The 27,470-nt window shown below is 39.3% G+C and overlaps 1 protein-coding gene across 3 annotated transcripts in view; it reads left to right on the plus strand.

The window, feature by feature from the left end:
• Positions 1 to 27,046, plus strand: part of HSDL2 (hydroxysteroid dehydrogenase like 2) — a 52,790-nt gene extending 25,744 nt beyond the window's left edge. For 2 of the 3 annotated variants that reach the window (XM_040631730.1, XM_040631732.1), the window contains exons 7-11: positions 4,409 to 4,603; positions 6,378 to 6,449; positions 12,114 to 12,263; positions 15,590 to 15,718; positions 26,285 to 27,046. In XM_040631730.1, the coding sequence (XP_040487664.1) occupies positions 4,409 to 4,603; positions 6,378 to 6,449; positions 12,114 to 12,263; positions 15,590 to 15,718; positions 26,285 to 26,397 (659 nt within the window). In that variant the 3' untranslated portion in view covers positions 26,398 to 27,046. Of the gene's footprint in view, positions 1 to 4,408; positions 4,604 to 6,377; positions 6,450 to 12,113; positions 12,264 to 15,569; positions 15,719 to 26,284 lie in introns of all 3 variants that reach the window. The other variant, XM_040631731.1, reaches the window with a different exon arrangement.
• Positions 27,047 to 27,470: the final 424 nt, after the last annotated feature.

A 27,470-nucleotide genomic window follows, 5' to 3' on the forward strand; every position in this document is an offset into this window, starting at 1 on the left:
AATTAGCAAGAAGAAGAATTGGACAAGGCATTCCTGGCAGAGGGAACCACAAAGCCTGTGGTATAGGAAAAAAAATTCCGTGTGTTTAGTGGAACTGTCGAGGAATTTGGTAATGGTGTATGTGATAGACTGTGGGCTTTTTATTTCCCACTGAACTTGGGCAGTTGTCTGGAATGTTGAGGGTAGGTGTGAGGTTGTTGTGGGCAGGTAGATGACTAAGCCCCAGGTCTTGATTGCCAAGTTTAGGAGCTTGAATTTTAACTTGTATTCAGTACAGAGCCACTTCCGAATTTTAGAAGCAGGAGAGCAGAGGGAAAATAGGAGCAGTGGAGTGCTAGGGTTGTGATGAGGTTTAAGAAGTTTAATTTGACATCTGAATGTAGGGTGGCTTGTGAGATCGCAGAGAGGGGAGGCAGGAAAGTAGCTAAGATATTACATTATTCGTGACTAAGGCAAGAAAACGGATTCGAGAGGATGTCCAGGCTCCTGGTTGTTTGCGAGGCTTCTATTTTAAAAAACATGTTTTCTCTTCCTATACGGTATAGAGCAGCTCTTTATGCTTCTGGAGCCAGAAGTAATCTCCCAACATTATTCCCTTCAAGGAAAAGGAGATTTATTGCACCTAATGGAATGGACACAGTATAACTTATATTAACCACAATCGGAACAGTGTCCTGGTCCACTCTTTGTCGTCTCCGGTTCGGTGTTCCTTCTGTACACTGGCTACCTTTTCCCTTCTGGATTTAGAACTTCTCACCCCATTGAATTCAACACATCCAGAGAAGGGGTCAGAGGACAGGCCTTAAGTAGTTTAACAACAGGAGGATCTCAAGCCCCAGTAGGTCAGCTTCAGAAGTATAAGTTTATATGTGTATATGAAGGGGAGGAAGGAAGGAAGTGGGCTGCTCTTCAAAATGCCTGCTGCCTCTTACCTCTTGAGCGTTCAGAATGAGTGTGGTAGAAGAGGGTAGAAGAGGGAAGTCCACTTTGGGATAGAGCTCACGTGGGCTGGGTTGAGGAGCCTGGGAATCCAGCTGCTGACTGTGGTACTGGCAGCAGAGAGAAGATAACAGAAGTTATCACAACAGCTGCAATCCTCTGTCACCTGGACCACATTACAAACAGACGTGGGAACTCAGCTAACCAGGGAGGTCAGGGTAATAAGGTAACGGCTGGTCTCCTTGGTGCTAGAAACCAAAACTAGTTGCCCTGTCTTTTAAGGGACTTGCTTACCAACTTGCTTAGATAACAGTTTATATATATTTTGTTGATTCTGGGATGCCCATGTTTTCACATTGTTACATCTTTAATATCAGGGTGCTCTTACTATTGATCATGTACCATCGTTGAATTTGTCAAGTGTTCTTTTTTCTTACCAGTACACTTTATGATCAATGATATCTTTGGTTCAGTGAGTACACAAAGAATGTGTGTGTGTTTGTGCCTGACAGGTGTTAGAGAGGTGAGACATGCTTTCTCTCTAGATGAGGAGGAGTCAGAGGCAGTGCTGATGCTTAAAGTCTGATATGTACTCTGTGTGTTTATGTGGAAGGACATCTTTGGTTGATTTTTTTTAAAGATTTTATTTGAGAAGAGAGAGAGAGAGCACGGGGTAGGGGGAGCGGGGCAGAGGAAGAAGGAAGAAGCAGACTCCCCACTGAGCCAGGGAGCCCGATGCAGGGCTTAATCCCAGGACCCTGGGATCATGACCTGAGCTGAAGGCAGATGCTAACCCAACTGAGCCACCCAGGTGCCCCTCTTCGGTGGATTTTAAGTCTCTTCTTAGTGTTTTGTGTTTTGTGCAGCCTGCAATCAGGAGAATCAGTTGGAAGCTATTAGATACTTCTCCAGTTATTCCTTAATAATGCTTAAGTTTTAGGGTCACCTTTAGGATTCTTGTGACCCAAGGCATATCAGATTTCATTAACATTTTTATTTTCATTTCCAGAAATCAGTGAATTTTCATTTGATGTATCCTATTGTGAACCTGCTTCTGTTGTCAGTTTTATAACCTATTAGGGTAGCCTATGACGTTGCAAAACCTTTGTTGAAAATGAATCTGGCTTATGTCTTGACTCTGAGCGTCTGTGCCTTCTTTGTATCTTCTGTAGAAAGATTACTGAAATAAAGATAGGTTGTTTGGGGAAATCATTCATTGTTCTTAGGTTGTGTGTATGCGTCTATACATACGAACACACACAACACATGTATGCATCCATGCCATATTCTTGATTTAGAGTTTCTCAGAATTCTTATACTGTTCATGTAGTCTATATAGAGTATACACATATGCATATAGTTTGAAGGTACACTGTGTTGAAAATTTTTAAAAAGATTTATTTATTTTTTTAGATTTTCTATTTATTCACTTGAGAGACAGAGTGACCGAGAGAGAGAGAGAGAGAGAGAGCGCGCGAGCGCACAAGCTGGGGGAGGGGCAGAGGGAGAGGGCAAGCAGGCTCCCCGCTGAGCAGAGAGCCTAACGTGGGTCTCAGTCCCAGGACCCTGGGATGACAACCAGAGCTGAAGGCAGCCACTTAACTGACTGAGCCACCCAGGCGTCCCAAAAGTTTATTTTAAGGAATCTCTACACCCATCATGGGGCTCAGACTCACGACCCAGAGATCAAGAGTCACGTGCCCTCCCAGTTGAGCCAACTAGGCGCCCCTATATTGAAATATTTTTAGAAAAATTCTACAGTTGGGGTGCCTAGGTGGTTCAGTCAGTTAAGTGTTCAACTCTTGATTTCAGCTTGGGTCATGACCTCAGGGTCCTGAGATCAGGGCCCATGTCGGGCTCTGTGCTGGGCATGGAGCCTGCTTGGGATTCTCTCTCTCCCTCTCCCTTTGCCCCTCCCGCTGCCCGTGTGCATGCTCTCTCGCTCTCTCTCTCTCTTTCTCTCAAAAAGAAAAAGAAAAATTCTGCAGTTTATGGGAGTGAGATAACTGAACTCTATGTTGGTTAGCAGAGTATGACCCTTTAGTTTCATGGTGGTTAAGATCCTGGCTCTGAAGTCAAGCGTCAAGCGTTTGAATTCTAGCTCCTGTAACCTTGGACAAGTTACTAAACCCCTCTGTGCGTGAGTGCTCCCTTCTGTAAAATGGGAGTAATAACAGTACCTACCTCATAGAATTCATTCAGATAACTTATGTAAAGTATGTAGCAGCATGCCCAGCATAGGGCATACTTGATAAAGATTAGCTGCCATTTTTTATTAATAAGGTATCACATCAAGAGAAAAACCAGAGCTCTTGAACTATTGGTAAGCAAAAAAAATGTCTTCCTAGTAAAGGAACTAGAGTTATAAGGTAGGGACATATTTTCTAACTCAGTGCTTTTAGGAAATCCCGCAAATTAATTGTGCTGTCTTTGAAGTAGGGATGTATGCTAGAATACAATCACCATGAAGGTAGGTGCTTTTGTCTGTTTTATCAACTTATTTGTCCCCAATCCCTACAATAATGCCTGACTTATAGTAAGTACTCAATCACTATATGTTGAATGAATGGAAAGGGGTCAATGGCTCTTAAAAGCTACAGACTTTTCATCTTGTGGATTGAATTATGTAAATTATTCCAGGATGTAATGATTTAAAATGATGGCTTAACAGTGGTATGGAGAGAACTTTAAATTACTAGAGACTGAAACCTAAAGTACATTTAAACAAGTTGACTTTCATTGTTTGAAATATAAGCTAAAATTGAGATAAATTACTGTTCACAATTTCGACAATGTATAATTAATAGTGTACTATGAATGGTAGAGTTTCAAGTTATTTCATTAAAAAACATAGAATTTAAAAATCACACGCACCTAAAACAAGGGTGCCTGGGTGCCTCAGTCAGCGAAGCATCTGCCTTCGGCTCAGGTCATGATCCCAGGGTCCTGGGATGGAGCCCTGCGCGGGGCTCCCTGCTCAGCAGGGAGTCTGCTTCTCCCTGTCCCTCTGCCCCTATATTCTAATAAAGGGGTGAGACAATAAATTAGGGAATGAGCTCCATATTTAGGGACAGGAAACTGAGCCCCGTAGAGGTTAAAGTGACTTGCCAAGAAGCACAACATAGCGTAAAAATCCTGCTCACCTGACTTACTGCTCAGTGCTTTTTCTGTCACACCTCCCTGCCTTTCTTAGCTTTCCAGAATCATATGCAAATTCCTGAGCATTCTAAATCAGAAGTCTAATTGAATTTTGCTGTGAGTCTTACCCAGGAGTTCTATTTTATAAGGCAGTGTTGTGTAGAGTAAGGAATGTGTGTTCTACCCAGTTATGTCAGAACATTTGGCAAATCCTTTAAGCTCTCTGGATCTTGTTTTCATCACCTGTGAAGTAAAGAGATCAGTTGTCTTTTTTGTTACTTCCACAGTCCTCTTGTTTCATTTAGAGTTCGTGTGTGTGTTCTCTCTGCAGCCATCCACACCGCTGCTATGGATATGCTGGGAGGATCCGGCATTGAAAGCCAGTGTAGAAAAGTTGATATCATTGCAGATGCTGCCTATTCCATTTTTAAAAAGCCAAAAACTTTTACTGGAAACTTTATAATTGATGAGAATATCTTAAGAGAAGAAGGAGTAAAAAATTTTGACATCTATGCAATTAAACCAGGTAATGCTTCCAGTTTTTAAAACTAGTGATGTATTTTTCTACATTTCCTGCAAGGACCATACATCTGTTTTGTGTGCATTTTTGTGTGATCATAAAACTAATATATTGTTTTAAAAGCTATCTTCCCAATGAAGAGGAAGACCATACCAACACAACTTCATAAAAAGCGAAGGGAAAAATGGAAGTGAATTGAGGGCTTTTTAAGTGATGTCGGATACAGAAGGCACATGAGCTATTTACCCATTTCCACATCTTGAAACTAAAAATGAAAATTGGTTTTTAAAGTTGATCTTAAAATCACAGAGTAAACACTTTATTCAAGGATGTGGTAGTAGGTGATACAGGAGTGAGTTTTCTATGAAAACTTTGTAGGAATATGGACTCTTTCCAAATGTTTTTCTCTTAAGTGCAGTCTCTTAGAGTAGCTAGCTTACTGACGCGAGTGATCACAGTCTGCCCTTTGTACAAGACTATGATTCAAGAAGTTCTCAGACGGCCCCCTTGTTCAAAAATCATTTTTCCTCTCTGAAATTGCAGGTCATGATGGTAATGATCAGGCATTCTTACTTTATGCATAAACCATAATCTATATTAAATAGTAGACAATATAGCCATAAGCAAGAGTTACACTTATTGGGGCTAAAGTGTATTCTAAATAATACTTGTTAGGTTGTGCTTCCACATGTTTATATTTGTGTCATCCCTGTCTGTCTCTTCAGTTTGAACTGAATTAAATAGCTCTTTACGGTTTTACAGAGCAGTTTTATATGCATTATCTATTTAACCTTCACAGCAATCCTGTGAGGGAAGCAGTATTGTTTAGGGATTAAGAACGTGGAGTTTGGGAGAAGACAAGCCAGGTTCAGAGTCCAGTTAGCTGCTCACTAGCGGTGTGACTTCAGGCACTTTCTCCAAGCTTCACTTTCCTCACTGGTAAAATTAAGGCAATAATAGCTTCCATACAAGACTTTTGTAAGAACGAAATGTAATAATGTCTATAATGTGCTTGGCACATTGCCTGGCATATGATACAATCGCAGTATTCAGTAGTTAATATTTACAGTAGGAAAACAGGCTCAAAGAGATTATTAGTCTTTGTATAAGAGCAGTCAGCTAATTAAGTGGCAGAACCTGAACCAGATCCAGGTCTTCTGGGTCCTGGTACAGTGTAATTGTCACTTTAGGTTTTAAAGACACAGCGTCATTATGCACAAAATCTTAAATTTGATTTAAGATTAAAAATCCTATCAAATGTTGAGAACCATAAGATGAGTAGGTACTTCGATAAGTGTTAGGATATAACAAAGACCAATGCATTTCTGACCGCCAGTTTTTTTAATCTTCTGAGAGGGAGAGATGGACAGATAGAGATGGGAAACAAGTCCTTAATGAGCAACCCCTTCTCTTAGGGGACCAGGTAAGAAATGAGTCCTGAGCACTTTGGAGGGATATAGGACAGAAGGGTTGCATGGATAGATGAGGAGGGGGCAAAGCCTCCTGGGAGAGCAGTTGAGGGCTTAACATAACCGGTGGGTCTTTGGTTGGCTCTTAGAGATGAAGTTTGCCATAGGAGAGGAGGATAACTTGGTGATGGGAAAAGTATTTTAGCTTCGTGAAGATCAAGTAGTTTGACAGTTCTCCTGGTAGTCTTTTCCATTGCACTAGAATGATCATTACAATAAAAACAGATATAATGTTCATTAAACAGGTGTTAAAATCTTAATGTATTGACATTATCATAGTAACCTGAGTATTTTTGGCGTCAATTTTCCAGGCCATCCTTTGTTACCAGATTTCTTCTTAGATGAACACCCAGATACAATTACCAAGAAAATGGAATCACATGGTAAGATGTAGAGCATATTTTATGTAGCAAAATAAAGATGCTAACTATGTATTTCTTTCAGAATATAAAATTGGACATTTCTGCTTTATGCTTTCAAACCATTTTGTAATTTAAACTAGACAAGTAATATATGGTCTTAGTTAATTCAAGCAAGGAAGGTTGTCTTTTCCTTCTATCAGCAAGAAATTCTTAACATATTCTTTTCGTTTGATTTTTTTAAAGTCTGAAAAGAAAACGAACCCTTTTTAAGGTTTTATTTCTTTACTTTGGCACTATCTTTAGGTATTTCATGTTGATGTGTCATTTTATTTTGAGGGAAAATGTGTCACATCAAAGTACAACTAACACCGTTCTCAGAGTTTGTGCTGTGTGACTACTTTATGGGAGAAATTAACTCCAGAGGAGGTTTTGGTTTTGCTTTATTTTGTTTTTATAATTGGTCCAAAGGTTAGTCTTTGTGTGTGATCTTATGCCACTAGCTTACTGAAAGATGTCAGAAGGAACACTCTTTAACAAATACCCATGAGAAGAATCTCTCTCATGCTTTATTAGCAGGAATAGCTGTGCTTCTCCTGGGCCCTTACCTTATTTTTATCTTCTAGACACTGTGAATCTCCTAAGTGATCACAGGTTCTTTAGATGCTAGAAGAACTCAAGAACAAATTTCATCTATACCTTTGTAACAGATTTATATAACCTTCTACCGCAGTGCATTTTAGTGCCTACCTTTTTTCTAGCTTACTCTTTTCTATCTTTATCTTTCGTTTGTCCAAATTTTTGGAGCTGGTTTAATAAATTACTTAATAAAAATGGCAACTTTCCTTTTGTTGTATCATAAAGAACTTGAAAAATATACAGCTAATCAAAGTCTGAGAGAGTCTAGTCTTCAGGTTAGGCAAGAGCTAAATCCTGATTTTTGCTCATCACCTTAACATTGGATCTGAGCTCATTTAAATTCCAAATTTAAATAAGAACCACTTATCGATTATGTATATTCATTTTGTTTTTCAACAGATATTTATTGGGCACTACTCTGTATCAAACACTATGCTAAGTCCTTTGCATTCATTGTCTCATTTAACACGTATGAGCCTACAAGGCAAGTATCATTATCTTCATTTTACATCTGAGATCGTGCAGGTGGCAGAACCTGGATTTAAATTTATAGCTGTCTGATTGCAAAGCCCATAACCTTAACCAGTAGATTTAAATTGCTTTTCTGACTCCAGAATACTTAAAGTCCTTTAAATGAGCGTATTTCCCCCCGGTAAACCAATTTATCAATTAATAATAAGGAGTTACCATCTCATGGACTAAGCACGTAGTTGCTGTGATCAGCCCATTCTCTCCCTTGGGTCATAATAACGTAGGGAACAGAATCATAATCAGAAGGTTGTTACATGTCCATGGAATCGGTACAAGAGAGGTTAGATAAGGAGAATGTAAGATAGATGTTTATTAGCATCAAATTTCAATAGGAATGATTTTGCCTGTGGGATCAGCATATGTCAGGTGCATTGACTGCAATCCATATATCCATCTCCTCTTGCGGGGTGCCCTCATCCTCAAGGTCACGATAGTCACATTCCTTTGGCTAAAGCTTCTCTTCCCCATATGGTGCTGGAGAGAGCATTTGCTACTGTAGCTCTCTTTTCCCTATTCTTCCTCGTTCATTGCAATTCTATTCAATATTTTCTGTAAATATATTAATATATTCATATAGGTCATCGTCCAGTATATCTGGCCTGGGATCTAACATTTCTTTCCAGCGATTTTTTAGTCCATATCCTACATCCACTGTATGTTGGCTTCACACTTTTTCTCTCAGAGGCCTGTGTATAATCCCTCATTTCTCAAGGAGGAACAGCTCACCTTTCTATTTAATAATCCTATTTGATTGTACCTTTTCTGGTTATTTGTACTGTGTATATTTGTTTTATATAAGGTGTTTAACTATGAAGTTAAACTACGCACATAATTTTAAATTCATGTTTTTTCTCCTATTAAAAACAGTACTGTCCTTTCTTCATTGATTTCCCCTCCTCCCCCCACCCCATTGAGACACAGGGAGTCCACAGAGTTTTGTTGGTTTGTTCAGTTTATTTTTGTTGTTTTTGTTTTTCTTTAGTTATAGCTTTAATTGTTTCTATTCCAGTTGTGCTGGGTTCTCCCCAGAAACACTTACTCTTAGCCTGGCTGTCCTTTTCCTTTACCCTGTGGTTGTTACCATCTTTTATTATTTCTGTCTTACTGTTCTTTCCTTCTGCATTCTGGGAGACCTTTTCACGTTTGAACTCTGTTGACTGGTGAGACCTTAGACGGGTGCGCCTGGCTGGCTCATTTGGGAGAGCGCGTGACTCTTGATCTCAGGGTCGTGAATTGAAACCCCACGTTGGGTGTGGAGCCTCCATTAAAAAAAAGACTTTTGGCACTTTCATCTCTTCCCTATGGCCTATAATGTTTATTTTAATTTTGCTGTTGTACTTTTGGTTTCTCATGTTCCCTGTTTCCTTTTTCATTTTATTCCATTGTATTTTCATCCCGGCCAGTTATATGCTCTGTGCCCCTGTTTCCTAGAGTTTTCATGTGGAGGAATTCTTGTGGGTTTCATAGTAAATTATTTTTAGAGAGAGATTTTTTTTTCTCTTCAGGATAATTTTCCTCTTCCTTGTGGTGCACTGTTTTTCATAGGCATCAGGTTCTTTTTTTTCCCGTTAATTCATCTTCATATTAGGAGCTATCGCTAGAGCTAGTAGAGTCAGATGACAGAGATGTGTAGATTGTGTTTGGCTCCACTCCCTGTCTATCTGGTGGAATTCCTTTCTCGAAGCTGTAGCTTCTGTTGTGGTACCTATTAGGCATATAGCTAGTGCCAGTGTGCAAGACTGACATGGGACCTTTTACCTCCTGTCCCCTGTGTGCCCTGCTCCCAGGGTTCTTCCCCTCCCCATTTTTATCAGTAATGCTTTGAGGCATGTACTTCCCAGGATGAACCACTACCAAGGCTCCCTCTACTGTCTGCTCCTCTGATATTTGGGAACTACAGGCTTTGAAATTGGATTTGGAAGATGGAGGCGTTCTTTAAAGGCATCATTACAGAACTGAGGGACAGATCCTATTCTTCTAGCTGGTACAAGCCCAGAGTCTGGTCCAATGGTTTAAAAATGTGAAAAGCTATCTTCCTTGTTGAGGCGAGCAGAGCTATTCTTTCTCTGAGGTCTTGCATGAAGCAAAGCATAGGCAGTCCTGTGTTCTTAGGCTGACTCTGTCTACCTTGGGGTTACTGAACATTTCTTCCTAGATTCTGACAGTAGATAAATTGTGAATCTAGGTGATGTTTAGTATTTTGTTCACGTGTTTATATTTATTTAAGTTGTGAAGTTAGGAGAGGCTATGACAGGGGCTACTAGCCATGTATCTTTTTTTGTTGTTGTTACTGAAATGCTCTTTCTCATTAAAGCTTCCATATGTGTAGTCTATTAACTGTACCTTTCAAATATACTACTGATTTGTTTTTTGTCTCCTGAAGTTTTATTCTCTTGTGCAAAGTCATCACGCCATGTCTAAATATTCCAGGTGATAAATTATGCAATTTACATAAAAAACTTTGAAGTTTTTGCTGCTGTCTCCTTGGCATTGCAGGCTTCTGGGGGACTTCTTATGTCGTCTTCCTTGACCTAGGTGATGATGACACAGTATATTCACTTATTGATAACTTTTTAAAAGTTTATTGAAGTATAGTTGACACAGAATATTGCATTAGTTTCAGATGTACAACATAGTGATTGGACATCTCTATATGTTATGCTCTGCTCATTGCAAGTGTAGCTACCATGTGTCACCATACAGCTTTATTACAGTACCATTGACTATATTCCCTATGTTGTACCTGTTATCCCTGTGACTTCCTCATTCCATAACTGAGAAGACTGTATCTCTCATTCCCCTTTACCCTGTCTACCTATCCCCCAATTCTTCTGATAACTTTTTGAGCTGTATACTTATGGTCATTGTTCATACGTGTTATATCCATTGGTAAAAAGCAACGCCATGCCAAGGGCAAGGCGGTCGGGGTTGTTTGCCCTGGGTGTAGGCAGTAAAGGGATGCACTATCTGTAATGAATTTAAAAATAATAACTAACTACAAGTTTTTTAAAAAGTGTGTATCTTCTTTGCTCCATTGGGTCTTAAGGATTTCAGCTTTAATATCTGTTTGGATTTTAACTTGTAAGAAGAGAAGGATTTTATTTTTATTGTTTGTCTCTGGAATCATCATAGTGGAAGGTAATTTATATCTAGCAAATTTGAAATACTTTTATATTGCTTTTGTTGTACCATGGAGTATCTTTATGCTGTCAGTTAGATTTCATTTAATAACCTTTGGTGAGTTATATTGGACAATATGGCTGGGTATAATTTGAGTTGGAAAATAGATGGAGAGTTAAATTTCAGCCTAGAGCACAGATTGGCCTTGGAGTTAATTTAATTAATGAATTGTTCTCACTTGTTTCTGGGGGCAACTGCCAAATTACTCACAAGTGATTCCCCGGGGGATGAATAAAGGACTAGAGGTTGGTATTGAGGGACAGCTTCATGCTATGGCAATTGTCCTGTGGACTGCAGATCCCCTGGCTCATCCTATGCGGAATGGTTATGGCCAGTGGGTTCAGTGGATACAAGTTTAAAAATACTGTAACCTCCGGGGCGCCTGGGTGGCACAGCGGTTAAGTGTCTGCCTTCGGCTTAGGGCGTGATCCTGGCGTTCTAGGATCGAGCCCCACATCAGGCTCCTCTGCTATGAGCCTGCTTCTTCCTCTCCCACTCCCCCTGCTTGTGTTCCCTCTCTTGCTGGCTGTCTCTATCTTTGTCGAATAAATAAATAAAATCTTTAAAAAAAAATACTGTAACCTCCATTCCCCTGGCCTTGTGTTGCTAGGCCCAGGGTGGGGGGCTTTTGTGAGGATGATAATCTCACCTCCCTCTTCATCTAATGGGAGGAACCACCAACCTGATGAAATTGGAAGGGGAAGCAACTTTGTGGTTTAGACCGCTGTGAAGGTTCTTTCTTCCTGAGCAGGTTTTCCCTGGTTTTCACATGATCTTTACTTTCAAAGGCATTTCTAAGTCCTGATGGGAGGAAGCAGGTTCAATCCAGGGATGAAGAAACTAAGTTTAATTTAGAGGCAAAGTTATTGGGAAGTTACTTGGCTATTGATTCAAGCTATAATCTCCAGTTCAGTCCATTGATTTACATGGTCGATGTTCTGATCTCTAGTGTCTTCTTTTCTCATTTGGTTTTAGAACTCAGAGGGGGTGATAAAGGAGTGATTAATTATTACTCCTAAAAGTGTCTTTAGGTCTGTTTAAAAGCAAACAAACAAAAGCCACTATAGTTTAGTTGTGGTTTGGGTTTTTTTTAAACCTAATCTGAGAGTCAGCCTTTTACTTGGAGAGTATAAACCATTTACATTTATAATCAAAACTGATGTGTTTGGATGTTATTCCATCAGTTTGATTTATGCTCTTTGATGTCACCAAATGTATTTAAAGTCATTTTTGTCAAACAAGTCTCGTTGATGGCAAGTCTTTTCTGCTAGTTAATTCATCCCGTGTGTGGCCTTACACTGCCTAGGCTTTCAAACAATTTATATCAATATTTCACAGATGCTGTTCCAGAGTTGAAAGAAGAGAAGTCACAGTCACCACCAAAACCACGTTCTGGAGCTGTGGCAGAAACATTTAGAATTGTTAAGGACTCTCTCAGTGATGACGTTGTGAAAGCCACTCAAGCAATTTATCAGTTCGAACTCTCAGGTAAGGATGCTATCTGGGAATGTGGCGCTTTTGTGAAATAAAGTACGATATTTCCCTTGGAAGAAAATCAGCCCCCAGTAGCAATCAGCTTGATAGTTGGCTGTATCCAGAACCCTTACCCCTAGAATGTAGGCATTCAAGAATAGTAAATAACTGCTGATTGGTATTTTTAAGTTAAGATCAGTGCATATGGAAACATGTAAAATAAAATCTCATTACATAGACTTCCAGTGTTAAATAAATTCTGGCATATGTAGTTGAGAGAAAATCCTATTTAGGAGGGCATATGGATCATGACAGGTGGTGTAATACAGTAATGTATCATCAGCCACGGTACCTTGCCATTTTTATCTTTGAAATTATTCAAGTCAGTCTGCATGTAGTCAGCGTTTTCAAACTCCTCAATCTTTTTCTTCTCAGCATAGTGTTAACACATATTACTGATAGTTTTAAGAACTAGCTACTTCAGTCCCATTGAATGCAAACTTTGACATTATCAGTTCTTTTATCCTTTGTCTCCTCTGTTTCCTCTCTTCTTCCTTTGTTCTCCCTTAGAGCCCATGGTCCATTGCTTTAATCACTCTCTTCCCTGTATCCTAAATTTCCTGGCCTTTTTGTGCTTATGTCATCACCTGTCAGAAGTGTCCTGGGTGAATCACACTATCTGGGCGCCCCACAGTTGCATCCAAGCTGCTCGGTCCTCCTGGGGAAACGGAAAAAACCCGTCACACAACCAGTGGATCTGTAGGAGAAGTTCATCATCGCCCTTCTTCACTGGGGTGTAAGCACCTCAGAATTCTGTATTTCTGTGGTCAGCTTACTGCCTCGCTTTCCACAGTGACTATTTTAAAACTTCTCGGTGTTCCACAAATCTCCCATCTCTCCCTTCACCACTTCCCTGCTGGTTTCAGCAGATAATCCCAGAGATCACAGAGACAATAGAAACTTGCAGACAAAGTGCTTCAGCTTCCTGTCATCTGATATCAAATCAGCTGTTACGAGCATCGTTCTTTCTTCCTTCCCAGTAGAGCAGAGTTCAGCTCTAGATTTATGCATCTCAAGCTTTAATGTTCATACTGATCGTCTGGGACCCTGCTAAATGCAGACCCTGCTAAAATGCAGTCTGATTCCTCATGTCTCAGGTAGGGTCTGAATTCTGCATTTCTGACAGGACTGCAGTCCACAGATCACACTTTGAGTAGCGAAGTTGTAGGTCCCATTTCCTGTGGCCTCATCAGGGATTTAGTGCTGTTAATTATGCCCTCTCTCTCACCTGCGTATCCTGCAGCCTGCTGTCTGGTGATAATTTAACATTCTCAAAGTCTATTCCGTCTTTCTTTTTTTTTTTCTGATTTTATTTATTTATTTAAAATTTTGTTATGTTAGTCACCATACAGTACATCATTAGTTTTTGATGTAGTGTTCCATGATTCATTGTTTGCATATAACACCCAGTGCTCCATGCAATACGTGCCCTCCTTAATACTCATCACCGGATATTAAGCTAGCCTATCCCCCCACCCCCCCTCCCCTCTGAAACCCTCAGCTTGTTTCCCAGAGTCCATAGTCTCTCATAGTTTGTCTCCCTCTCTGATTTCCCCCCCTTCATTTTTCCCTTCCTACTCCTAATGTCCTCCATGCTGTTCCTTATGTTCTACGTATAAGTGCAACCATGTGATAATTGTCTTTCTCTGCTTGACTTATTTCACTTAGCATAATCTCTTCCAGTTCCATCCATGTCGATGCAAATGGTGGGTATTCATCCTTTCTGATGGCTGAGTAACAGTTCTCCAAAGAAGACATACGAATGGCTAACAGACACATGAAAAAATGTTCAATATCATTAGCGGTCAGGGAAATTCAAATCAAAACTACATTGAGATACCACCTTAAACCAGTTAGAATGGCAAAAATTGACAAGGCAAGAAACAACAAATGTTGGAGAGGATGTGGAAAAAGGGGAGCCCTCTTACACTGTTGGTGGGAATGCAAGTTGGTACAGCCACTTTGGAAAAAAGTCTGTTCCGTCTTCGAAACCAAACAATGCCCCCTAATCCCACTTCTTACCACCACCATTCCTCTCCTTTTTAGAGCCAAACTTCATTTCATCTAGAGTAACTCTACTCTGGTATCATATTTCTCCATTCCGTTGAACTTGCTGTCACCAAGATTCTTGGTGACCTCTATACCATCAGTGGGCCTTTGTCATTTTTACCTTGTCACCACTCTGCAGCATTTGAAGCTGCTGACCGACCGTTCTTGCCTTCTGGAAAGACTCCCATCCTTGGCTTCCCTGACAGCAGCTGTCCTTGCTTTCTTCCTCTGTCTGTAATCATCTTTGTCAGTTACAGACCCGCCTAGGAAACCTCAGTCACTCATATGGCTTCAATGACCATAGGAAATGATTACTTATGTATCTATATTTCTAGCCTAGTCAGACCTCATCTGACATTTTCACTTGGTTGTCACAAAGATGCCTCAATCTGAAAATATCTAAAACAGCTTACCATTCCCAACACCTGCCTCCGACACTGCCTATTCAATCCCCTCTATTCAGTAGTCCTCTCTCAGTACAAAATACATCCATACTTACCTGGTCTCCTGAGCCAAAAACTAGCAAATCATTTCTTATGCACGCTCCATACGTTTTCCTCATATTCGTTTACCGAGTCTTGTGTTTCTGCTTTGAAGTTCTCTTAAAATGTGCCTACTTCTCCCTAATCCCACTGCCACAATCCTAAACCAGGCACACATCCTCAAGTTCCCAGTCTACCCCCAAACTATCCTGACTTGCCTTTTGCATCCTCTTTATCCCTCTCCAAAATATTCTCCACACTGCTATTAGGGCGATCTATTTAGAATACCAACCTTATGTTATTCTCCTTCCATGGCTTATCCCTCAGGATGAAGTCAGTGAATTTCACATGACCCACTACCCCCTGCCTCTGGACTGCTTTGTGAGCTCATCTCATGCTACTCTTCATTCTCTTTCTACCTTCAGTCCTCCTATAGTTTTTTCAGTTCCTCGTCTGGCTAATTCTTACCTGACTTTTCAATCTCACCTTCCACGGGGCTTGCCTGACTCCACATGACCCTCCACTTCATCTTGTGTAAGGACCACGTTACTGCAGGGGCTTCAGAGCCTAGCCCAGTGCTTGGCACGGAAGTACTTAATAAATATTTACTGAATTTGATAGAGGCCAGCGGGTTTTAGCTTGGAAAACAGCATTATGTAAAATTATTCTAACTGTAGCAGTTAATAAGTTTAAGAAGAACGGGGCTTCTTTGGCATTTTTTTTCCCCTAGATCTTTGTTATTTTGTGCAGGCGAAGATGGTGGAACATGGTTTCTTGATCTTAAAAGCAAAGGCGGGAACGTCGGATATGGAGAGCCCTCTGATCAGGCAGATGTGGTGATGAGTATGTCTACTGATGATTTTGTAAAAATGTTTTCAGGTGAGTTTTCAATTTTATTGATTTACTGATCGTTCAAGGAAAATTTAGTTCTAACTTTATTCCTTTCCACATAATCAAGACTTGCATTTGTAGCAGTGGCAGCTTAGCAGCTAATGATGTTAAGAGCACATAGTCCTCAGAAGGTGCTTCTTACTCTTCAGCCGGCAAGTGGGAAGTAGAAGTCAGAATTTCCTTTTTGCATGACTGAGAAGCCCATATGATCATCTTGGGAATAGAGAGGTAATTCAAAAGGATTCCTAGGTGGACTTTATTTCTACTAGTTGGACTAAGACAGCCTTTCCAGTAACGCCCGGGACACAGGAGGTGCTGACCTCAGCTGCACCTCATTTATTGAGAGCAAGGTCCTGCTTCGATCTTGCCACGACTGTAATAGGAAACAGAGGCCCTCTTCCATGGCCCCAGGATCCTGCTCTCTGTGGGACCCCTGACCAAGAGAATCTTTTGCATAGTTTTCAGTTCTGCCCATGTACCTCTAACTGCGCCAGAGAATTTTAAGGGTAATTTTTTCTATTTTCTACTCTCAGGATACTATTCCAAATGGTAATTATCACCTTACTAAACAACACCCTAAACTGACACATTATAACATTCTAATAAAAAAAATTCACTTAATCTATAAATGTAATTCATTCTTTGTTCTCTCTTAATCTTTGAAAATTGAAGATCACAGTGTGTACCCTGTGCCCTGTAGATCTTGCTTTCCAATTCCTTTTTTTAAAACATTTTTTTAAAGATCGTATTTATTTATTTGACAGAGAGAGAGAGCACAGCAGGCGGAGCAGCAGGGAGATGGAGAGGGAGAAGCAAGCTCCGGGCTGAGCAGAGAGCCCGATGTGGGGCTTGGTCCTAGGACCCTGGGATCATGACCTGAGCTGAAGGCAGATGCTTAACTGACTGAGCCACCCAGGCGCCCCCCTCTTTTAAAAAGATTTTATTTATTTTTGCGAAAGAGAGAGAGTGCATAAGCAGGGAGGAGGGGCAGAGGGAGAAGCAGACTCTCCGCTGAGCAGGGAGCCAACTGCGGAACTTGATCCCAGGACCCCAGGATCATGACCTGAGCAAAAGGAAGATGCCCAACCCACTGAGCTAGGCGCTCATTGCTTTCCAGTTCTAATCCAGGATGCTAATGGCCTACATAGTATCTGAGCCAGTCTGTGTATGTTACTAATCATTGAGGTCTCGTCAGCTTTTCCTTTTTTTTTTTTTTTTTTTTTTAAGATTGATTTAGTTTGGACTGCGAGAATTGGGGTAGGGGCAGAGGGAGAGAATCTCAAGCAGACTGCCTGCTGAGTGTGAAGCCTGACATGGGGCTTGATCCCAGGACCCCAAGATCATGACCTGAGCTGAAATTAAGAGTCAGCCACCTACCTGCCTGAGCCACCCAAGCGCCCCTAAGCAAAATAAAGATACTACTTTATCACACTACTGAGAAATCAGCCATTAGTTGGTTTTGGTTTAGAGGCATATATATTTCTGTGAATGTATGTTAATATACACATGTGCTCATAAAAACAGGATTATAACATTACTTCTGTTTGGTAATCTTTTTCACTCACACATTATAACATCTTCCAGTGTTAACAATTACCTCTTTAGTTATTTTCAGTAGTATCTTTAGTGTTTTAGTGTTCGAACAACTATGTCCTCATAAAACTTAAAGTGCTTTGGACATACTAGATGCTCAGTAAATGTTGGCACATTTATATTTTATAAATAATATTTTGAATTTAAAGATCATTTAAAATAAAAATTGTCAATTTCTAAACTGAAATAACAATAATTATAGCTAATATGCATTGTATGATTACTATGAGTTAAGCAATACTCCAAACAATGCTTTGAGATAAAATATTTTCTCCATTTTATAAAAATGAAGACCGAGGCACTGATGGATTAAATAAGACACTCAAGGTCACACAGTGAAGAAATGTTGAAGCCAAAATTTGAATCCAAGCTAACTCTTAGGCTCATGCTCTTTCAATCATTAATGCTACTCCACCCTCCAAAGGTGAAAGAGTCAAATGACTTCTTTAATTTACATTTAATTTATGTAACATCAACCTATAATAATAGGCTTTCCATTTATATCTTTCTGTGAATGTGCTCCTGGATTGACTAGGGGAAGTCAGATGAATGAGTAAAAAAAACAACAACCAAGTATTCTTACAAGGTTTCTTATAGCAACAGTGAGTTTACTTCTGCTTCTTATTATCCTTTTGTTCCTACTCTTTATCCCATCTGCTTTCCTTGGAAGGGGCACAATTGAGAACTTATACCCTAGTTTGGTTTCTCTTTTAAGAAACCAGAGCCATTTCTTTTTTTCTTTTTTTCTTTTTTTTTAAGATTTTATTTATTTATTGGGCGAGAGAGACAGCCAGCAAGAAAGGGAACACAAGCAGGGGGAGTGGGAGAGGGAGAAACAGGCTCCCAGCAGAGCAGGGAGCCCGACGTGGGGCTCGATCCCAGAACCCCAGGATCACGCCTTGAGCTGAAGGCAGATGCTTAATGACTGAGCCACCTAGGTGCCCCACCAGAGCCATTTCTGACCTAATTTATACAGTGGATACTTTATAAATAGAAAAACTTGAAGCAACTAGTGATCATCTAATCAAAATCTCCTTTTGGCCAGTAGAGGCCTCTGTAGGGTAAAACATTAGAATGGAAAGGCACTGAATTGTACAAGATTACCTGTTTTATATATAGGGAGGAGATACTATGCATAGGATATTGTGCTTACTAGCTATTTTTTATTTTTTTAAACCGTTTACTGAGGTATAATTTACATATCATAAAATCCACCCAGTATAGATTCATAGAGTTGTACAACCATCACTTATGATCCAGTTTGACAAATTTCCATCACCCCAGAAAATTCTCTCATGTCTCTTTGTAATCGTCCCCCATTTTATCCTCAGCTGGCCAAACACTCGTTTGCTTTCTGTCCCTATAGATTTCTGGAGAGTTGATGTAAATGAAATCAAACAGTATGTAGTCTTTTGTATCTGGCGTCACTTACCGTAAAGCTTTTGTGATTCACCCGTTCATGTTGTAGCTTGTATCACTAGTTCCGTTCCTTTGTATTGCTGAATGGTATTCTTCTGTGTGGGTATACTACATATTATTTATCCACTCACCAGATGGTGGACATTTGGATTATTTCAAGTTTGGGGCTTTTATGAATAATGCTGCTCTGAGTTTGTATGGTCATACATGTGTTTGGGAGGTATATTTTCATTTCTCTTAGATAGATTCCTAAGAGTGGAATTGCTGGGTCATATGGTAAGTAGATACCTTTTTCAGAAACTACCAAAGTGTTTGCTAAAGTGGCTACACTGATTTTACATTCTCATTAGTAATGTATGAAGTTTCCAGTTTCCCCAAATTTCCACCAAAACCTATTTAGTGTGTTTTTTTTTTTACAGCTTTATTGAGGTATACTTGACAAAAACTATATATGTTTAAGGTATAAAACATACATACATTGTTAAATTACTATAATCAAGCTAATTAACACATTCACCATCCCACATAATTACCTTTTTTATGTTTGTAGTGAGAACATTTTAAGATCTACTCTTAGCAAATTTCAAATATACATGCAGTATTATTAACTATAGTCCTCATGCTGTACATTAGATCCCCAGGAATTATTCATCTTATAGCTGAAAGTTTGTACCCTTTAACCAACATCTCTCCACTTCTCTTACTCCCAACTCCTGGCAACAACCATTGTACTCTGTGCTTTTGGATTCCACTCTAAGTGAGATCACAGTGTTTGTCCTTCTGGGTCTAGGTCCATCCATGTTGTCACGAATGGCAGTGTCTTTGCTACTACAGTCATTCCAGCGAGTGTGGGGTGCTATCTCATTGTGACTTTAATTAGTATTTCCTTAATGTTGAGCATCTTTTCATGTGCTTAATAGCTGTTTACATTGATGAACTGTTGAAAACTTTTGCTCATCCTTAAATTGACTTGTCTTTTTATTATTAAGTTGCAAGATTATAAATTCTAAATGTATGTGATTTGCAAATATTTTCTCTCAGTCTGTGACTTATCTTTTCATTTTCTTAATGATGTCTTTCGAGTTACAAAAGTTTTTTAGATTTGATAAAGTCTGATCCAGCAATTCTTCTTTTATGGTTTGTGCTTCGTCCCCTGAGTATTTCATTCTTTATGCTATTGTGAATGGAATTATTGTCTTTAATTTTCTTTTTGAATGATCTGTTCCTGGTATACATAAATACAGTTAATTTTTGTGTATTGATTTTATATTCTGTGAAAAACCAGTGAAGCCATCTGGGCCTGGGATTTTTTGTAGGAAAATTTTAATTATTAATTCAATTTATTGTTATATGTAACAGTAGCTTTTATTTTTTTAACACCTTATTGAGGAATAATTCACATACCGTACAATTCATCCATTTTAAGTGTACAGTTAAATAGTTCTTAGCATATTCACAGATGTTTGCATCCAGCACCACAGTTGTTTTTATAATGTTTTCATCACCTCAAAAAGAAACCCCATACCCATTAGCTGTGAACCCCATATCCCCCATCCACCTGTCTTCAGCTCCAAGCAACCTTTATTATGTTCTCTTAGTTTTTTGGGTTATCTTTTCACTTTTTTGATATAGTTTGAAACCCAAAGGTTTTAAATTTTGATGAAGTTAGTTTGTAGTTTTTTTTCTTTTGTTGCTTGTGCTTCCATTGTCAAATCTAAGAATCTTTGTGAAAAAGATTTGCGATTCACTTTTTTTTTGAGGTTTTGTTTTTTTGTTTTGTTTTGTTTTTTTGGGGTTTTTTTTTTGAGAGAGAGGGAGTGGGGGAGCAGAGAGAGAGGAAGAGAGAGAATCTTTTTTTTTAAGATTTTATTTATTTGAGAGAGAGAGAGCATGAGTGGGAAAAGAGGGGCAAAGGACAAAGCAGACTCCCTGCTGAGCAGGGAGCCCAAGGCAGAGCTTGATTCCAGGACCCAAATTCATGACCGGAGCCGAAGGCAGCCGCTTAACTGACTGAGCCACACAGGGGCCCCGAGAGAGAATCTTAAGCAGAATCCACACCCAGTGCAGAGCCTGACGTGGGACTCAATCTTACAACCCTGAGATCATGACCTGAGTCAAAATCAAAGGTCAGACACTTAACCAACTGAACTACTGAGGCACCCCAGAGGGTTTTTATTTTTAATTTATATTTTTAAAGACTTATTTATTTATTTTAGAGAACACAGTGGGGAGGGGTAGAGGGAGAGAGAAACTCGAGCAGACTCCGTGCAGAGCATGAACCCAACATGGGGCTCGATTTACAACCCCAAGGTCACGACCTGAACCAAAACCAAGAGTCTGACATTTAACTGACTGCACTACCCAGTTGCCCCTATTTTTATTTTTTTAAGATTTTATTTTTAAAAATAATCTCTATACCCAACAGGGAGCTTGAACCAACCCTGCGATCAGAAGTCGCATGCTCTTCTGACTGAGCCAGCCTGGTGCCCCCCCCCTTTTTTTTTTTACAGTACAATTTTTATTAGTTTCTTTGAGTAATTATTTGTATAAGCAATGTTTTACACAAGATGAATATACATTTATCTTTGCTCTCCTAAAACAAAAGGTAGCATATTGTACATACTGTTCAGCACATTGCTTTTTTTTCTTCATGTGTCTTAGAACTCTATATTGATAAACAGAGAGATTGCTCAATTTTTGTATTTGATTGCTTAGATAGACCACAGTTGGCACTTAACCAGTGTCCTATTGGTAGACATTGGGTTGACACAGCCTTTTGCTATGAAAAACAATGCTGCAGTCCATAACCTTGAACATATGTGACTTCACGTGTGTACATGTTTATCTGTAGGACAAATCCCTAGAAGTGGGATTGCTAGGTCAAAGGACATACACATTTGTTCCTTTGAAACATAATGCCGAACTTTCTTCCATAGATACTACATCAATTTACATTGCTATCAGCAACGTCTGAAATGGCCTGTTTCCCCACAGTCTTGAAAACAAAATGTCAATAAATTTCTGCATTTTGGAAAATCTTGGTGCCCCTTTTTTGACGGTTTTTAGATTTAGCTCTCACATTTAGGTCTCTGACCCATTTTGAGCTAATATTTGTAGATAGTGTGAAGTAGAAGCCCAACTTCATTTGTTTGCATGTGGATATCCAGGTATCCCAGCACCATTTAAGTAGACTGTTCTTTTCCCATTGAATGGTCTTGGCAACCTTGTTAAAGTTCAGTTGACCATAGATGTTTGGGTTTGTTAAACCCATAAATATATAGGTAAAGTTAATATAGAATTACCACATGACCCAGCATTTCCACTCCCATTTTCAAAAGAAAATACTCAAGTATGTATATATGCATGTTTATAGCAACACTATTCACAGTAGCCAAAAGTTGGAAACAATCCAGATGGCCATCAACAGATGAATCAATAAACAAATTATTGGGGTGTGTGTGTGTATGTGTGTATGTGTGTAATGAAATGTTATTCAGCCATAAAAAGAATGAAGTACTGATTCATCATACAATGTGGATGAACCTTGAAAACTTAATAAGTGAAAGAAGCCTGACACAAAAGATGACATATTGTATGAATCCTTTCATATGAAACATTAGAATAGGTAAATTCATAGAGACAGAAAGCTGATTGGTGGTTGCCAGGGTCTAGAAGGAGGGGAACTGTTAATGTGTAGTGTGTACAGGGTTTCCTTTGGGAGGGAGATGGAAATGTTTTGGGACTAGATAGAGGTAGTGGTTGTACGATGGTGGTGGTAAATGCTACTGAATTGTTCACTTTAAAATGGTTAATTTTATGTCATGTGAATTTCACCTCAATTTTTAAAGTGCCTATTTTTTATTTTATTAAAAAATATTTAATCTCTATACCCAACATGGGGTTCGAACTCATGACCCCAAGATCAAGAGTTACACACTCCACCAACTGAGCCAGCTAAGTGCCCCAAAGTGTACTTACACTGTTTTGTTTAGATTCACTAACCTGAAGGCTGGTAGGTGAGATTTAAGTTCTCTTCTAGCACCTTGATTTTGCTTTACCTCCCCCTTACCCACCCCCTCCAATATAATTATATCACCGTTTTTGCTCAAATCAATACTCTGTGTTTAGGGGCGCCTGGGTGGCTCAGCCGTTAAGCGTCTGCCTTAGGCTCAGGTCATGATCACAGGGTCCTGGGATCGAGCCCTGCATCGAGCTCCCTGATCAGCGGGAAACCTGCTTCTCCCTCTCACACTCCCCTTGCTTGTGTTCCCTCTCTCGCTGTCTCTCTCTGTCAAATAAATAAATAAAATCTTTAAAAAAAAAATCAATACTCTGTTTTAAATAATGGTGATTCTGGTGTAGTTTGCTGCTGAGTCGAATAGTATACTATTATGTTTCCTCTCAGAGAACTTTTCTTTTTCCTAGACATAAATAATTGTCCTGTTTTTTTCCCCACTAAAATAGGTATAAAGAAACTAAGCAGAATCTTCCTATACTCTTCCCACAACCTTCTGATCAATTTTCCAGTCTGCCAAATATGTCAGGTTACCTGTAGGTCTGATTTTTTCCTGGAGCCCTTTGTCTTGTTGTAATAGATAGATATGCTTCTTAAGCCTGCTGCACAGCTGTGATCCTAGAAATTTTTAACCGTCTCCTGCACTGAATCTCTTTATTTCCTATGTTCCATGTTCTTTCTTGGTTTACATCCTCTTTTGGTGGCACATATTCTCCAGTAGCTTTATGAGAGAGGATACATTAGAGGTAGTATTTTGTGAGTATCTAAAACTACTTGTATTCTACAAACAACATTGTTTGGCTGGGTAGAGTTTTCTGGGTCGAGGCTAATTTTTCTTAAGAATTGTGAAGCCAAGGGGAGCCTGGGTGGCTCAGTCAGCTAAGCATCTGACTCGTGATTTCAGCTCAGGTCATGATCTCAGGGTTGTGGGATTGAGCCCCACATTGGTCTCCACACTAAGTGTGGAATCTGCTGGAATTTCTTCCCCTCTGCCTCCCCTTCTGCCCCTTCCCCTGCTCACATGCTCTCCCTCTCTCTCTAGTATAAACAAATAAATAGAATCTTAAAAAAAAAAGAAAGAAAGAAAGAAAGAAAAGAATCATGAAGCCATTGCTTCATCTTCTAAGATTACCATTGAGAATTTTATACTATTGTTTTTCTTAATCTTTTGTATCTACCCACCCCCCCCCCTTTCTTTCCAAAAGCTTTGGAATCAGAATGCTCTCTTTCTCTGTAGAGGCTTGAAATTTCATGATGATACAAGGTGGTGTGGTCTTTTTTTTTTTTTTTTTTTTTTTTTTTTTTTTCATTTTCCTGGGTACTTGATGGGCCCCTTGGGAATGTATCATATGTTATTTCTTTGGTAGTTCTCTCAGTTCCCACTTTCTGGAGAAGACATTTGATCTTTGATTCGATCTTTAACCATCTGTTTCTCTTATTGCATATGTCTTTATATAACCTTTTTACTTTGGGGAGATTGATTCACCTTCATTTTACCTACTATCTTTTTTAAATAGTAAGGAGAAACTTTATTTGTAAAGAGTATTATGGGGAGTGGTACATGGAGAGAGATTTTTGTAGTCGTGGGAGGGGGACGGTAGCAATGGAGAAGATTGAATTCTGTGACCAGAAGATCTGCAAGTGCCTCTTGCCTATTGTATTTTAATATTATCTCTCAGATTTTTAATTTGTAGGAGTTACCATTGTGGTCACTGTTTCCTCTCTCTTACTGCCCTCTTTCCAGTCACTGGGTCCCATTTCATTCTTCTACTGCTTCTCTCTCTTCCTCTCATTCTCTTCCCCTACCCCTTTAAGTCATCTCCTCTGTTGCTCCCTCTTTCCTGTGCTTCTATTCTTCCTCCTTTCTCTGGCGTTCTGTTCTTGATACATTGCTGTTATATCTTTTCGATAGGGATGTGAACTGTGGAATTTTTTATTTTTTGTTTACTTTGTTGTAGCTTTCTTCAGTTCCCGCCAAGTGGCTTTTATCTGTTTTTGTTTTTTTGTCTCCATTTGATGTCTATCCATCTTTATAGGCAGGTCTCCATAAAGCTGGTGGAAGCTGTGTATGTGTGACCATGGCTTGTGGACTGGTGGGTTTCACTGTAGGGTGACAGAACAGGGAGCCAGTTTTTCAGCCAAAGGGCACCCAGATGTCAGTGTTTGTAAGTTTCTGGAGGAGCTGTTCTGTTCCTGTAAAGAACAAAGATTTTCCAGTATTTTTTATGTAAATCAAAACTATCCCTTAGTTTATTATTTGTAAATTTAGGTATTTTAACATCACATTTCCATGGAATAATGCTCAGCTGTTCATTCATTAAAGGATTGGACTTGATTCTTTTCTATCCCTAAGCAATCTATAATGCTTTGTTACAACCCCTACATTAATTAAAGGTGATTAATTTAAAGGTGTTTAATATCTCAACATACATAAATACACTAACCCACACATTTTTTTTTCTACAAAGAGCCCATCTGTGTGTGGCCCAGTAGAAGTTTACTAATGCGCCAGACACATGTTATACCTGCTGGAGATATGATCTCTATATAAATTGGCATCATATGGCTCAGAAAACTATAAATAAGAATGAGGGGCGCCTGGGTGGCTCAGTCGGTTAAGCATCCCACTCTTGATTTCAGCTCAGGTCGTGATCTCAGGATCATGGGATCGAGCCCCAGGTTGGGCTCCATGCTCAGCACAGTCTCGGCTGGAGATTCGTTCCTTCTTCTTTACCCTCTGCCCCGTCCCCTGCTCACGTGTGCATGTTCTCTCCCTCTCTCTCAAATAAATAAATAAAATCTTAAAAAAAAAAAGATCAGAAACACCTGGCTTTGAATTGTAATGTGTCATATACAAGCCATGTGACATTGGGTAAGTCAGAGTCCTCTGTGAGCCTCGGTTTCCTCATTAATTCCACCGTGTGCCTGACCCTGTACTAGCACTGGAATAAGAGTAGCAGATAAAGTCCTTCCCCATGGAGCTTCTGTTCCTTTTATGTTGTTATAACTACAGTTCTGTTGTAATGCTCACGTCTTACATCCTGGCATTTCTGTGGTTAAAATACTGCTAACATACTTTTGTTGTCCGTACACTATGTTTTTAATAATTTCTTAAGAATATTATACGCATTTATACCTTTTGATTTTTCAGATCTGAACCTGAAATGCTAAAAGTTTAATGAACTATAATAGATGGGAAATTTAAGTATTTGTTCACTACAATTCATCTGAGGGCTATGTATCCTTTCATGTACTGTAACTAGTATATAAATGCTGCCTCTTCAGCTTTTTGGTATAATCTTTTGCTGATTGTTTTTACATTATCTCTCATATTATAAGATATTGTTAACTTCTAAGTCTAGGAATTGGGATTCCCAAGATACTGATAAAAAATATGGAATAGAAATCTGTGTGCTTCAGAGGTTTATAGAACTCAAGAAGATTCTTTTTATAATGCATGTTCTTGAAGTGGTATCTCCCTAAGGGCACTAATGGATGCTTTTCCTTCCCTCATTTTCTCATTTTAGGGAAACTAAAACCAACAATGGCATTCATGTCAGGAAAATTGAAGATTAAAGGAAACATGACCCTAGCAATCAGATTGGAGAAGCTAATGAATCAGATGAATGCCAGGCTGTGAAGGAAAAGGAAAAATAATGTCAATCACTAAGCTCAAAAAGTAAAAGAGATCAACAGTTAAAATCTGTTTGTTTTCTTCCCTTTTGTATTATAAGGATATGCAGGTTTGTTCTGGAAAAAATAGAATTTCTGTATCTATAAGACTTGAAATTGTAATTAAAACAGCTAGCTAATCAAACATAAGCTTCATTAAGTGGAATTCTAAGACAGTCTGCCTATCGAATTTTGTGAGTTTTGCCGTCTGAGAGCTAGATTTCATTCACTGTGGGAAAGGTATGATGAGCAACTAATCAGGTTCAAGCAGTAAAATTAGCTCTTTTCAACACTTCTTCCCATATAAAAGGTGGTTAATCTGTTTTAAATTTTTCAGTTTGGGATTGTATGCTAATGAAACTTTAATGATATTTTAGATTTTTATATACCTGTTTTAAGGAAGATCTTCTACACTGCATTTTCACAGAAATCACATATGCTGCCTTAATAAATACTGTTCGTGAAGACTAACGAAACAAAGATGGTTTTTCATTCTAACTAGCTTTCCAGGTGTAAGTTACCTATTACTAATGTAATTCCGCTAATGTAATTCAGTATTATCCTTTTGTTAAATGTGTAAAAATATCTTAAAATAAAACAATTTCTCCCCAGAAGGATGCACTCGGTCACAGAGTTTTAAAGAGAACGTCAGAGTAGATGGTTGTTAAACGCTGAATTGTAAACCTCCCAAACTCATTTGTTGAAATCCTAACATGCACACGCACACCCCTGTCTCCACACATACCTCAGACTTTCCTTATTTGGAGATAAGGCCTTGAAAGAAGTGATTAAGTTACAGTGAGGCTTTTAGGGGGGGCTCTAATCCAGTCTGACTGGGGTCCTTCTAAGAAGAGGAAATTTGGAGATAAACGACCAGGCATGTACACACAAAGGAATGACCCTGTGAGGACCAGCGCGGGAAGGCAATCATCTCAAGCAAGGAGAGAGGCCTCAGAAGAAACCCCATCTACCAAGACTTCTCTTCTCCAGAACTGGAAGATGTCTGTTGGTTTAGCCACCCAGTCTGTGGTATTTTGTCTT

This window comes from Ursus maritimus, unplaced genomic scaffold, assembly GCF_017311325.1.
Source record: "Ursus maritimus isolate PB19 unplaced genomic scaffold, ASM1731132v1 scaffold_17, whole genome shotgun sequence".
In the NCBI taxonomy this organism is placed as follows: Eukaryota; Metazoa; Chordata; class Mammalia; order Carnivora; family Ursidae; genus Ursus; species Ursus maritimus.